General features: G+C 45.4%; 1 protein-coding gene across 1 annotated transcript in view; it reads right to left on the bottom strand.

Annotated features, from left to right (window-relative positions):
• Positions 1 to 3,132: 3,132 nt before the first annotated feature.
• The window catches only part of LDLR (low density lipoprotein receptor), a 31,173-nt gene continuing 19,175 nt past the window's right edge, over positions 3,133 to 15,130 (bottom strand). The window contains exons 9-18 of the mRNA XM_082204670.1: positions 13,539 to 13,710; positions 13,095 to 13,322; positions 11,523 to 11,641; positions 10,302 to 10,441; positions 9,859 to 10,000; positions 8,394 to 8,546; positions 7,544 to 7,756; positions 7,249 to 7,326; positions 6,206 to 6,363; positions 3,133 to 4,927 (exon numbers count right to left, since the gene is read on the bottom strand). Coding sequence (XP_082060796.1) covers positions 4,889 to 4,927; positions 6,206 to 6,363; positions 7,249 to 7,326; positions 7,544 to 7,756; positions 8,394 to 8,546; positions 9,859 to 10,000; positions 10,302 to 10,441; positions 11,523 to 11,641; positions 13,095 to 13,322; positions 13,539 to 13,710 — 1,442 coding nt within the window. The 3' untranslated portion in view covers positions 3,133 to 4,888. The remainder of the gene's footprint in view (positions 4,928 to 6,205; positions 6,364 to 7,248; positions 7,327 to 7,543; positions 7,757 to 8,393; positions 8,547 to 9,858; positions 10,001 to 10,301; positions 10,442 to 11,522; positions 11,642 to 13,094; positions 13,323 to 13,538; positions 13,711 to 15,130) is intronic.

Raw genomic sequence — 15,130 nt, forward strand, 5'->3', positions numbered from 1 at the left:
AGATCCAACCATTCTATCATCTATAAACCATTATTTTTTCAGTCTTCAAATCCAGATGATGGGCAGAGTTAGAGGCAAAAGTGGGTGGGAACACGCCTCCCATTTTTAAATGATCATAAACATTCGCCCCTTCCTCCCAGGGCCCAAACCTTTGGGGAGATACTTTATTGAAAAGCATTCTGAAAGTGCACTGGATCACAAGTTGGGGTGGCAACAAGGGAGCAACCCCACCATCAATAACACTACGACGGCAGCTTTCACACTGGCCAAGAAAGAACAAACGAAATATTTTCAGTGTATTTAAATATTTATTAAACTCATTCACGATCTGGGGAAAGAACACCCCCCCAAAGGATTTTCATCAAGGAACAGAGAAGAAAACGTTTTATAAAATATAACTGCAAGGACACAACCTCTCAATAGCCAGGTGTTCACCTGAAGAGCTTCCCAAAACTTGTGTAAGAAAACCACGTTCTCCCAGATGGTTTCTGGGGGTATAAGTGAACTAGAGGCTATAGATGCATTTTGATTTATTGAATCACGTTTTCCCGATTGTAATGCTAGCACTTCTGTCCCTTTTGCTAACGTTCCTTTCACACTGCTGTACCTGTTGCATTCAAGAACTGTGGCCTTTTGACCAATATACCAAATTTCATTCACACCACTGGGTGCGACACACTGAATGTCAACGGACAATGTCACTCCTACGCATGAATGCTTCTGTTCCTCAATTCACCCATGAAAATGGTTGGAAAGAATTGTATACTGGCCTAACTACCCCAAATCTCCTCGCTTTAACGCCTCTGATTTTCTAAGTTGGGGTTTCGGATGGATGCCCCTCAAGAAGTGATTAACACAGAAATAAGCACTAAACCTCCCCTACACGCTACTAGACTTCCAGAAGTGTCCTTTATATTGTGTGAAAGCTCAGCTATAATACATAACAGCCAGGGAAATGGAATAAACTGCTATGTGAATGCAGCCTTAAGACAGCGGCTGCCTGCTGTCCAGGGACTTGCAGCATCTCATGTAGACATCTAGAAAACTGAAACATGGATTGCTGTTCTTCACTATGCAGAAGCAGAATCACAGGTGAGATATTAAAGGGGCTTTGCCTGGATTGCTTGCCTAGCCCAGCAAGGACTAAGTAGCAACTTATGCAAGCATGAAACGGGTTCTGCACCAAGGGGGAGAGGATCCTGCTGTTCCCTCAGGTCCTGGTTGCACTATTCTCTCCCCCACTTCTGTCCTTACAGAATTAAAAAGGTAAAGGACCCCTGGACAGATAAGTCCAGTCAAAGGCGACTATAGGGTTGCGGCGCTCATCTCGCTTTCAGGCTGAGGGAGCCGGCGTTTGTCCACAGACAGCTTTCCAGGTCATGTGGCCAGCAGGACTAAACCGCTTCCGGGACACTGTGACGGAAGCCAGAGCACACGGAAACGCCGTTTACCTTCCCGCTGCAGTGGTACCTATTTATCTACTTGCACTGGCGTGCTTTCGAACTGCTAGGTTGGCAGGAGCTGGGACAGAGCAACGGGAGCTCACACCGTCACAGGTATTTGAAGCGCCAACCTTCCAATCGGCAAGCCCAAGAGGCTCAGTGGTTCAGACCACAGCACCAGCCGCATTCCAATTACACAATGGAAGGTGTACTGAACTTCTAACACAAACATTCTGAAGCTCAGGGAACATTTTTGACTTCATCAAATGCAGCTCAATTGTTATATACAGCTGTGGGTTCTCCTACGGTGGTTTCACCTATGCAAACGGCCCCAACAAGGAACCTGCTTGCCCCCTCAACCCTGAAGAGTCTAACAGCTTTGTATGCTGTAGCAGGGGAGCACTGGAACAAAGGACCAGAGGCACAGCTTGTCATTTCTTTCTCAAAATCCCCAACTGTTTTTGTTCAAAGTAGCACCATTACTGCCCATTGTCTAGGAAAGTTGCTTCCTACATTGGAATTTTCAAGGCAACCAGAAGCAGAAAAGGACCTACTGAATGATGCTCAGGTCTGGGCCACTGCTATAACAAAATTCAGGCACTAAGCAAGAGGTTTCAAACATCTTCCCATTTTTGTGATCTGTTGCTCTTTGATTTAAAAAGACAAAAGTATGAGAAAGACATTAAAGCAGCCATTAACACCCCAAAGGAAGTTGAGGACTCTTCATCAGCATGACAAATGAAAGGCACTCTTATGTGACAGCAGGGCAAATTCATAGACTGACGGTGCTTTGTTATTTTCCCTTCTCAAAGTAAAACTATCCAGTGCTCATTTTAAGCCCCCCCCCCCCATTACTACAGCCAATGACATTAACACAATAAACCATTGGGGCAGTCAGTTCTGCAAAGCTGAGCATTTCATAGACATTTAGGCCATTGACACTTTTCTTTACAAATGAACACACAAAATTCTATCAACTGGCTTGTGCTTTTAAAAATTCGACTGCTCCATGCAAGGTGGCTGACATGATATAGACATGAGCATCATTCACAAGGCAACAGCAAAGGAGAAGGGGATGCAGCAAACGCCAAAATCATCTCCAACCGCAATGGACCCATGCCGAATCAGCAAAAAACATGCTACATGCCTGAAAGGGGGGGGCAGGGGGGAATGATAAAAATCAGGTTGTAACTAACTGGCAAGATTTGCGGTCAGTGATCAAGCAGAAGGGAAATATGCCCCCCCCCCGCATTAAATATGCAAATAAATATTGCAAAAGTTAATTCTCCTTTTGGTTGCAGTCCCCCCCCCCCAACATTTGGGCACTGCTGCTGAAAGTACCAGCAAGAGCAGCGATAAAGTACAATTTGCTCAAAGCATCTATGCAGTTGTGGAGATACGAAAAGCTTCATGGAGCAGTGGTTTGCTTGGAGTGAAACAAAACCACAGTCCCTGGTTCAGACACCCATGTTCATGGGAAACCGCAAAGGTTTGGTTCACTATGACATGCAAAACGCAGCCCCCGTGTTCAGTCCCGCTTACTTCAGATTGGGACCGAACTTTAGTTGATCACGGTTAGCTCTCCACCATCATGTGCACCCATAACTGCAGAGAATCGGGGAATACCCCAACAGAGAGAGATGGGATGAGGGAATAAAGCCTAATCATCAACAACCATAAGAAAATAAACTTATAAATAAATAAGTCATGTATTTTATGAACATTATGTACATACAGAATGCAACGTTTTGTGCAAAGGAAATATATATCTCAAACATTATACATCATTTACATGCTCCACAATCAGAGGAAGTGGTTGGAATCTTTCACAGCTTCAGGTCAAAGGGGTTTTGAGTGCTTTTCCTTGGTATGTAGTGTGCTGTCCCCTCCGTCAAAGGAAGGGAACTAGATGTGTCAGGCCAAGAAAATAAAGTTGCCATTTGTTATCCTAGGATAGCAGAGTAAGCGGGTATTTTCTGCTTGTTCGTTACTGAATTTAGGACGGACTGGAGCTGCGGCAGACATTTGGAATTTACACTGATTCTACTTCCTTGAAAACGTAAAGATCCTTTGGTGAATGGTAGCCAAAGAGCACACCCTGAGCTCAAATTCAGCCCACCTTAGAACATGTGGCAACCTGGCGCTTCCATTCACAAAAGCTTAAAAAGCGTCACATGCAATATATATATATATATATTTTTCAACTAAGGTGCAGAATCAGAGTTTAGTGCAACTCTAGAAGGGGGCTGGGAGTCCCATTTGGCATTGCCTTAGTTAAGAAGCCCTCCGTTAGTAAGAGACGGGATAACAGTATACAAAATAAGGCAAAGCTAAGGACAGGAAATTTGTAAAAAATATACCTGGCATAGAGAGATGCAGTGATAAGGCAACTGTAAACCTGTGACGAAGGTAGAGCACACAGGAGAATGGCTTCAATTCCTGCTTTCTTGGCCAGCACAATCTATTGCCCTTTGTCCACCTGCCGAAAGGCACAAAACGGACCAGCACCGAGCAAAACGCAACAACCCCCTTTTCCCTCCCCAAAGTCAGCCTGCTTGTCTCATTGGTTCAGTTCTTCCCCCCTCTCTCACCCTCCTGGCAACACGTGACAAGAGAGCCGAAAGAAAGGAATCAAGTGCAAATACAGAAAATGCAAGGTTACAAAGCTACAAAGAGAAACGAGAAGAAATCAAACGAAAGGGGCAGGGGGAGGGCTGAGAGAGATCTAGCAGCTCAGGGCCCACAGAGAGATCCAGGACACCTCCGTGTTGTCCTTCCTTTCTTTGGATGTTAAGAGGGCAAAAGTCACTGTTTCTTCTTTGCGGCACGGATGGCAAAATCCACTCTTTAAAATTTTCTCCAGTCTAGCTTGGGAGAAAGGTGCCCAGAGGCTCACGAAGGCAAGGCGAGTTCTCAGCAAAGGCTCATGTTCCCGATTCCCTTCCAAGCTTGCTTCATGCCTGCCTGTCAGGCCTTTGGAGAGAAAAGGGCCAGGCACAACGGTCAGCTTGTGAAGAGGACCCCGAGACACCCAGGTGTGCATCCAGAGAACAGCCACTGCCTTTGTCAAGTTACCGTCCTTCACGTGCGTGAAAAAATAGCAATAAGTGACCCTGCCCAGATTAAAAATGAGACTCAGAGGACAGCAGACGTATCAGTGCCGTGGCAGCACTAGATACAACAATAAATATATCGAAACATAAAAACTCAACAAAGTGGCCCTGGTTCATCTGCTCTGTCCTGTAAAGACAGTTGCTGACTGACGTACAGTTTCTTCCTTTTAAAAAAGGGAAAGGTGAGGGGCTGAGGAAGGGGAAAGGTCCATCAAGTCACTCGGGAAGTGGCGTCAGACGGCTGAGAGACAACGGAAGCCAGGGCATGCGTGTTCTCCCAGAAAAGCAGCAGCAAAAGTCTGGAGAGAGGCACTTGGAAGCGTTGAGGTGGGCTCACGCTGTGGTGTCGTCTTCCAGGCTGACCATTTGTCTCTGTTGGGGAAGAGAGATTGGAAAGGAAGTTACTCAAAGGGTTTAGATAGGTGGAATAGCCGTAGAAGCCAAAATGTCCCAATTAGGGATAAAAAGTGAGCCAGCTGATTGAAGAGAGAAACAGAAACCAACCTACTCAAGAAGACAGCGTTCAGTGTTTTGTGGTATCTCAAAAGAGTCATCTTGTAGTAAGGTTAAAGCTTACTGGGAAATGATATACAGACGCACCTTGGAAGTCAATCAGAATCCGTTCCGGACGTCCGTTCGACTTCCAAAATGTTCGGGAACCAATGCGCGGCTTCTGATTGGCTGCAGGAAGCTCCTGCAGCCAATCGGAAGCAGCAGAAGTTATGCTAGACATTCGGTTTCCAAAGAACATTCGAAAACCGGAACAATCCCTTCCGGTTTCCAATTGTCCGGGAGCCAAAATGTTCAGCAACTAAGCCGTTTGAATTCTAAGGTACGGCTGTACAATGAATTGAAATGGATGTTCAAAATAACTTTTATTAAAAACAAAACAAAACCAGAAGCTTTTCTTTTGGGAGTTATAGGGACAGAACTACCTAAATTGTATAGAAATGTATTCATGTATGCGACTACAGCAGCAAGAATGCTACTTGCCCGAAAGTGGAAAGAAGCAGAAGTCCCAGTAAAGGAAGAATGGATACAAAAACTTATGGAATATGCAGAAATGGTGAAACTTACTGGAAGAATAAGAAATAAAGATAAAAAAATCTTTTGATAAAAGAATGGAAATGGCTTATTGAATATTTACAGATAAATTGTAAACAGATAAAAGTATATATTTACAGTAGATAATTAAACAAGCAAGTGAAATGAATTTGGATATGCAGAAGGTATTTTAAAAAATAAATGTAAGGAACCACAGAAATAAGGGGAAGGAAGTCAAACTTGGAAATGTTAAGTTGATTGTAAAACTAATGAAATGTATAAACTTAAAAAGTATAAATTTAAAAGTTTTTTTAAAAAGCAGGGAGGAAAGGAGTCATCTTGCCAGACCCTGAAAATTCACATTATGGATTTATACAAACAAGGAGCATGTATTTGTGCTACTTTTGCACAAGGCCTTTCCTGAAGGGCACTGTTCTTCCATGTGCACCATGTTACCATGGCGGGAAGGAATGGGGGCAGGAGGGCTTCAGGAGAGGGGCAGGATGAGAATGACTTGGGACCCCCCACTAATATCAAAGAACACAAAAGCACCCACCAGCAGTACAGAAAACTGCAAAGTTCCCACCATTCTGAATGTCAGCTTACCGATGGGTATGTGTACCCCTCCTGGCTCCGGCAGATGTGAACCTCATCCTCCGTCGTTTTCTGATAGACAGGGTTGTCAAAATTGATGCTGTTGATGTTCCTCAGGCGCCAGTTCTTCCAAACGAGGAAACCCCCAAAGGAGATTAAACAAATCAGCACTGGAAAAAAAGACATCCCAGAAGGCAGGACGTTATTTTCAACCAACCTCTCCTAATTGCTCAGGAGACCACTGGTGACGATGGTGAATAGAGCACTATCTATGGGGGGGGGGGCCTTCACAAAGAACATATGACAGGCCTGTATCCCAAGAGGCTTACAATCTAAGTACATTACACCTGAGAACCGCTATTAAGGGAATTAATGGAGAATAAAATATGCACCGTGATTTATTTGCTACACCAATACAGTCACACCTCGGGTTACAGCCGCTTCAGGTTGCGTTTTTTCGGGTTGCGGACTGCCGAAACCCGGAAGTACCGGAACAGGTTACTTCCGGGTTTTGGCGGTGGCGCATGCACGGAAGCCCTAAATCGCGCTTTGTGCAGAAGCAACAAATTGCAACCGGTGCGTGCACAGACGTGGGTTGCGAACGTGCATCCTGCATGGATCAGGTTCACAACCCGAGTATCCACTGTATTATCTTTAGTTCAAGAGCATCCTGAGAAGGACTACTGATTTGGGCTTCTGCCTTGCCCGCAACTATTATTATTTATTCTTATTCTTATTCCGATTCCATTGATTGATTGCTTGATTGAATTTATATACCACCCTATGGCGGGGATCACAGAATAAAATCAAGATATAAAACCACAAAATTAATAATAAAAATAAAAACAACAACCCAATAGCTTCCCCCAACACACACACAAAAAACACATTATAAATCTGAAGTGTGCATGCACACAAAAGCTTATACCAAGAACAAACTTAGTTGGTCTCTAAGGTGCTACTGGACAATATATATCTAAGAGTATAGGATGTAAATCAGATCAACCCAAGGCCTGGTTAAAAAGGAACGTTTTTTTGCCTGGCGAGGAACTTACCCAGTGGTAGGACAATTGAGAGCGCTGGGGGACCCCCTTGCCTTGCCCCGTCCGTTTCAGCAGCAATGCCATTTCGTGCTGGGGAATAAAGGAAACTTAAAATTAAGCCCTCTCCAGTCTGGAATATTGCAAAAGATGCAGAGGGGAAGGAAGAGGGGACAGGAGAGGAGGAAGAGGAGAACTTGCACCCAAGTTAAGTTTTCCTATGTGCACAGCACTTTGCACTTAGGTGCAAAGGAGCCTTAACAGGAGTGTCACACACTCGGTGTGACTGGCTGAAACCTAAGCTGCTTACCTTGCTGTGACAGGGTGACCATCGGAGGCGTCGTACGCTCAGAGATGCCTGGGATGAGTTTGCTCAGAACGGTGGGGGCAGCGGCAGGCAGGCGTTCAGTTTCATGCCTGGGGGCACCGGTTGTGGCGAGCAGCCGGCCCAAAGGTGTGGTTCTCGAGGGAGGCTGCCGAGTTGTTGCGGCAGCAACGGAAGCAGGAGCATCGGGAACAGTGTCTGGGTGGTGGAGACGACAACATATCAATTATCTCTCCAAATAAACACTTTTGCAGTCGTACCTTGGATCCCGAACGCTCCGGAACTCGGGACGTTTTGGCTCTTGAATGCCGCAAACCGGGAAGTGATTGTTCCGGTTTGTGAACGTTCTTTTGGAACCCGGAGCTCCCTGCAGCCAATCAGGAGCCGCGATTTGGTTTTCGAACATTTTGGAAGTTGAATGGACTTCCAGAAAGGATTCTGTTTGACTTGCAAGGTATGATTATACTCGTTTTGTGGGAAAGGGGGTATAGTCGTACCTCGGGTTAAATATGCTTCAGGTTGAGTGTTTTCAGGTTATGCTCCGCGGCAACCCGGAAGTAACGGAATGCGTTAGTTCCAGGTTTCGCTGCTCGCACATGCGCAGACTTTCAAAATGATGTCACACGCATGCACAAAAGCAGAGAATTGCGACGACACAGGTTGCGTTCACTTCAGGATGCGAACGGGGCTCCAGAACGGATCCCGTTCGCATCCAGAGGTACCACTGTAGTCTCTCTCTCTCCCACACACATACACACAGAGAGAGATTCATTTTTTACCCCGGCTGCCAGCTGCTCACTGCACAAAGGCTAGCTAACCCATTTTGCCTACTTACCTGTGCTGCAACTTCTCATGTCTGCGGCCAGGTGCATGCCATCAGGACAGGCACAGGTGTACTTGGCGGAGTGAGCAGTGATTTGCGGGGCAGGGAGACAGAGGTATTGGCAGCCTCCATTGGGACTTCCGTTCTTCTCACACCAGTTGACACCTGTTAAAAGGCGGGAAAAAGAAGTTGTACAAAGGAGATTCGGGATGGCACAAGTGCCTGCGCAAGTCTTCACCTTCACGAACACAGGAGGAATTCAAGGGGAGCCAGAGGTTATCTTCACTGAATGGCATCTCAAACTGTCAGGCGGCAGATGAACCAACCCCCACGGCAGGTGGCCAGGTACGGACAAGACAAGGAAAAGTCCTTACCATCTGCTTTTATTCAATATAACCTTGATCAAAACTTTGATTTAAAAATGCCCTAGAACTTTCAGATATATATGTCAGGGTGCCCTCAACAACTAGTGAAACACAGATGGGGCAGATATTCAGCCTCCATAATCATTTTTTTAAAAACATGAAAACACAGAGAGGGGCTTGTGAACGCAGCTTCTTGGAATAATGGCATTGCTCCAAATGAATCTCCACCCCCTCCGTCTCTCCCACTTCCTCACGAGTCATTGCTACGGGTGCTGCTACGTGCCCTCTGCCTTTGAGCTCTTTGCTCTCCTACTTTCAAGGCACGCCGTGTTCTAGGAGAGGGGTCTGGAATGCTTTCTAAAGACGGTGAGTCCATCAGCTGTCGCTCCCCTAGTGCTTCTTCTTCTTCCTCTTCCTCTCCCTTTATTTCCCAGCTTTCCCTCTCATCTGCCTCTGAGCCGTGACCTCCCTCAAACCCCTGCTGTAATTCTGAACTGTCCCCTTCTCTGGAAGGGTCAGGCTGGGGAGGCGGCCTCCACTGGTCCTCCTCTGCCCAGTCCCTGACACAAACACTGCGCCTTCCCACCCAGTGGGAGTCCTCCAAGACAGAGCAAAACCACCACTGCTAATAGCGATGGGGCGGAAGCTGTCTAAAGCAGCGGTTCTCAACCTGTGGGTCCCCAGATGTTGTTGGGCTACAACTACCATCATCCCTGAACTCTGGCCTCGCTAGCTAGGGGTGATGGGAGTTGTAGTCCAACAACATCTGGGGACCCACAGGTTGAGAAAGGCTGGTCTAAAGGGCTCTCCTTTTTGGCAGATGAGAAGATGGGAGTGAAGCTGGCCAAGGGCTGGAGGTAGATGCTGCCGCCCAGGAAGGAATTGAGAAAGACAGCTTATATAGCCCTGCCTTCTGCAGGAAGAAGCCCAAACATGGCTGTTCTCCTCCGCTGCAGGAAAATAAGAGGTTTCCCTGGCGGCAGAGTGCAGCGTGCTAAATTGCCCTTACCTGACAGTCCAAAAAGCACAAGGCAAAAGAAAAAAGGTCGGGGAAGAGAGAGAAAAAACACATTTAGGGATGCAATAGCAGGAAGGCAGTCAAGATCAAATACCTTTTGGCTGCCGTACAGAATGAAACAACGTCAGATCCTGGGGTGAATACAGGTCCCCTGCCACCTTGACGATATCGGAGCCAGTCAGGCGGTTGGCGCTGAAAATGGCTTCGTTCATGACATCTGTCCAGAACACTTTATCCTGGGAGAAGATTCAGTGATTTATTTTTTAATGGATTTTTTTGGTTTTCAACAGTAACACCGTGAACATAACCCCCCCCCAAAAAAAAACCCTGCAAAGCAACACATGGGTAACATATTATTGGCTTGCCAGCTCCAAAAAGTAACACTAAGATACATGCACGATAGGTTCACAGATTAATTAGTCCTCTCCTAGAGATGCAGGCGCTATAGGGGGATGCAGTAACTCTAACACCTTATTGATGTGATCAATAAACAAAGACCACATGTCTAAAATGAGGCCATTTCTGAATCTGCCTCACCTCAAAGACTGTGATGGCAAAAGGATGAGCCAGCTTGTCCTCATTCACAAGGATGGTCTTTCTGTTTCTCCCATTCACATCTATGCTGGAGATGGAGTGGAGCTTTGAGTCTACCCAGTAGAGGCGCTGGTTGGCCAGATCTAAAGGCAGAAGACAGAAGGTGTCAGAAGTGTCACATGACCAGAGGAACACATCCTTCCATTCATATGAAAGGGAGCAAGCCAAGCATAAAGGTAGTTCAGAACAGAGAACAAGACACACTGGCCAAGAGGCGTTGTAAGTTAGCGCTGCATCCCCAAACGCCTTTGATACTTGCAACAAACTACAGCATACAGCTTTCAGATGAGAAGGGTTCCCTCCAAATCAGACTGCTCTGCTTTATTTAGACCCAAGGGCCAACCCATTCCCAAGAAAGTGTTCTTGGCTTTTGGTCCGCTGGATTTCAGAAACATTTTATCCTAACAATTTCTCAAGAGTGCTTTTGATTACTTTGCCATTGTTTAGAACTCTGCCCCTCAAAAGCCAGGCCTACAAGGGGAAAACGGGTGATTATCTGCACTCAAAAACCTAACTGATCACCTTTACTTTTAACAACTATATACAGTGGTACCTCGGGTTAAGAACTTAATTCGTTCTGGCGGTCCGTTCTTAACCTGAAACTGTTCTTAACCTGAGATACCACTTTAGCTAATGGGGCCTCCCGCTGCGCAATTTCTGTTCTCATCCTGAAGCAAAGTTCTTAACCCGAAGTATTATTTCTGGGTTAGCGGAGTCTGTAACCTGAAGCGTCTGTAACCTGAGGTACCACTGTACTTAAAGGGAAATTCTCACTGCACCTTTTCTCCTCATGCATGACCCCCAAAAAAGTTTGTGAATCCAACTCAGGAGCTTCAGATATTCTTAGGACTGGAGGTTGCTCTGTCCAGCCCCCCCCCCCCGGTCCTCATAATGCTAAGCCCTTGTATTTGTGAATGTGCTCCCTGACTCCATCACTACAACTGAATCAGGGAGGACGACAGCACTGCCAAGCAGTGGGATGCTAATCCAGCTGCAAATGGGTTGCCTAAGAGAGCAAACTTTGCAGCAGCACAAAAGCAGGAAGAGAGAGATCAGCCTCGAACAAGCCATTTAAACGAAAAAGCAAGTCCTTTGGATTGAGAGCCAACAGTCTTCCTCCAGCCTGCTCTTGTTATTGTCTTCCCTGAGCTATGCAGAGCTTACCTAGAGTTATTCCGTTAGGCCAAAGAATGCCTTCTTTCACCAGAGGGAAGCTGTCCACCCCATTCAGACCACTTTTGGCAATTTTCGCAGACGTTCCCCAGTCAGCCCAGTACATAAACCTAACATGAGGGAAAAACAAACACACAATTTAAGCCAACTCTCGCAGAGCAACATTGTCCTTGGGAGAGTTGACCCTAAGCCCCTCCTCCTCAATGGACAGCACACCTGGCAAAGCGCCCCCCCCTTTTTAAATACAAATTTATTTGGTTTTTCAATTTAAAATTTTACAGAGAGATATCAAACATAATAAAAACAAGATTCCTAGGAATCTTCTGGACTTCCCTCCTCCCCTTTGTGGGTTCTGTTATTGATCATTTCCTCCCGCATCTTTTATAATACTCCAAATCCTTTACCTCTTCCATTATGTCCAGAATTCACACTTATAAACTACAAGTGTTATTTCAATCCTACAAACGATTTTAACTGTTTACAATAGTCTTTAAGATAAGTTATAAAATTTTCCCCATTCCTTATTAAAGTTTTGTTCCTCCTGATTTCTAACTCTTCCGGTCATTTAAGCCATTTCAGCATAGTCCATCAATTTGATCTGCCATTCTTCTCTGATAGGGACTTTATCTTCTTTCCATCTCTGGGCCAGTAACATCCATGCAGCCATGGTCGCATGCTTAGACTATGCATGTAGGCAAAGCCTCTCTCTTGTCCCAAAATGTTGTGCTTCTTTTGACCATTGAGAGCATCTTAAGGAAGCCACAACCAGCACTATTCTTTTAAAGTCAACATTGCCCTAAAATGCTGTCAGATCCACTGAGCTATCTTTGTATAGTCAGACCACTGGCCCATTCAGTTCAGTGTTGTCTGTGTTAGGCATGGGGACCTGGGGAGTCCTTCAGATGTTACTGGAATCCCCAAATCTCATCAGCCCTAGACAGCCCTAGACAGCATGGTTAAGAACCAAATAGTAGACTTGTAACATCTGCAGAGCCATAGGTTTGCCATCCTTTCTCTAAAACCCTGGCCAGTGAAAACAGGAGTCTTTTCTCAGCCTAAACTGGAGATGCCAAGAATTGGATCTGGGATTTTTTGCATGCAAAGAACGTACAGTGGTACCTCGCAAGACGAATGCCTCGCAAGACGAAAAACGCGCAAGATGAAAGAGTTTTCCATTTTTTGAGTCGTTCTGCAAGACAAATTTCCCTATGGGCTTGCTTCGCAAGACGAAACGTCTTGCGAGTTCTTGCGAGTTTGTTTCCTTTTTCTTAAAGCCGCTAAGCCGTTAATAGCCGCTAAGCCACTAATAGCCGTGCTTCGCAAGACGAAAAAACCGCAAGACGAAGAGACTTGCGGAACGGATTAATTTCGTCTTGCGAGGCACCACTGTACATTGACCATTCTCCTTCCTAATCCACTGCTAAGGTGCCATCTCAAAGGTCAACCTCATTCACACATATCTTTTGCCTCTCGCTAGGGCATGTCCCTAGAAACAAGAGCCCGGCTCCTCAACAGACTGGCAAATCCTCGCAGCACCTCCAAAACATTTAGGACGGCACATACCCGTGGACTGGATCCACCACGATGGCACACGGCTTGGCGTCAACTTCCTTGATCAGGGTCTTCCTCCTCAAGCCTTCACTGCTGGCCACAGAGATCGTGCCCAGGGCGGAGTCAGCCCAGTAGATGTTGCTGTGCACCCAGTCCACAGCAAGGCCATCTGGGTATTTGATCCCGCTGTCAATCACGGTGGCATGGTGAGAGTGGTTGTCTGCTTTGTCTATTGGAGTGCTGGAGACATCACAAAGAAACAAAGAATCCCCATTGAAATGAAGAAAGGAGAGAGAGGGAGCCATACTTCATGGGCTGCAGGATTCCTTGCAGGACTGGTTTTCTCTAAGTAGCTGTGTTTTGAATCACATCTGTGCCCAGGTGCGATTTAAAACACAAGTACTACTGAGCCCTGCCAGTTCCAGCCTGCAGTGCACACCTTTCATCTATTTTTACCTGTATATTTTTTTCTGTGAGCTGTCAGACCAGTAGAGTTTGTTGTTGGCTATTTCCATATCTAAAGCCACCGCGTTTTTGAGACGGGGGATGAGGCTGCTGTACTCGCTGCGGTCGAGAGTCATCTTCCTGACCTCATGGCGATTGGTGAAGAAGAGATATGCAATGGTGCCTGGGGAAAGGAGCAAGAAAAGGGGTATTGGGAACTCTGTGGCTTTTAAACCTGCTCTCTCAGCTTCCAGAAAGCAACTAAGCAGCTCCAAAGGTCTCCGGGAAGAATTATTACAATTCAATAAGTGGATTTTCCCAGCGTCCAAAGTTCACGAAATAAATAGTTGTTTACTACACATTCCAATTGTCCATGCACTCAAGTCATTTCACAAGGTCAGGGTGGATAAAAATTGCTTTTTTATTGGATTTTTAAAAAATTTGAATCAGATTTTTTAAAATTTTTAAAATAAAATGCTTTTGGAGGAAAAATCTTTCTAAAGATAGTTTTCTATTTAAGTTACATTATAGTCCAAAGACTATTCATCAGGAAATAAGGATTTGTTTTAAGGTTTTCATGTGTGCTAAAACTAGTCTAAGGTGTGTGGTTTTTTTAAAAAAATGTTTAACTATATCAGTTAACAAACTTGGATACATATGCTATAATATTGTTTTAGTTAAATAAATTGTATGAATTGTTAAGGAATTGATTGTTTTTCTCCTGCCAATAAAGTACAGCATAAAAGTTGTCTAAATATAAACAGTTAACTTACTAAACCTCACAATAATTTCATAATTATCTGTCTATGTATCTCTAACAGTATAACCAAGTCAGTAATGTTTGCTATAACTGTAAAAACTACTCTGAAAATTTATTATTCCAAAAATGAAACCTTCATCTGGTTGTAAATATTATTATACCAGCAAGAATGCCTTTCTGTAAAAATTTGATTTAAATCAAGTCTTACTGACTAGTGATTTAAATCGATTTGATTTAAATCAAGCCCACCTTGTCACAAGTTTAAAAAGCATCTTAAACTATAATGGACCTAATAAAAAGGAAGGGGGGAGGAAAAGAAGTAAATTTGGGTCCCCAAAATTACATTAAAAAGGAAGGAACTGCAAAAACAAGATTCTGGATCTGGATGTATTCCCAGGTGAAGGACGGCTCCTGCAGGTAAGGTAAAGGTAAAGGTACCCCTGCCCATACGGGCCAGTCTTGACAGACTCTAGGGTTGTGCGCTCATCTCACTCTAAAGGCCGGGAGCCAGCGCTGTCCGCAGACACTTCCGGGTCACGTGGCCAGCGTGACGAAGCTGCTCTGGTGAACCGGCACCAGAGCAGCACACGGAAACGCCGTTTACCTTCCCGCTATAAAGCGGTACCTATTTATCTACTTGCACCCGGGGGTGCTTTCGAACTGCTAAGTTGGCAGGCGCTGGGACCGAGCAATGGGAGCGCACCCCGCTGCAGGGATTTGAACCGCTGACCATGCGATCGGCAAGTCCTAGGCACTGAGGTTTTACCCACAGCGCCACCCGCGTCCCTGCAGGTACCCTAACTTTTTTGCCACCACCCTGCAATGGTTACAGTAATACTCTAGT

This window comes from Podarcis vaucheri (genome assembly GCF_965113315.1).
Source record: "Podarcis vaucheri genome assembly, chromosome: 17".
Taxonomy (NCBI): Eukaryota; Metazoa; Chordata; class Lepidosauria; order Squamata; family Lacertidae; genus Podarcis; species Podarcis vaucheri.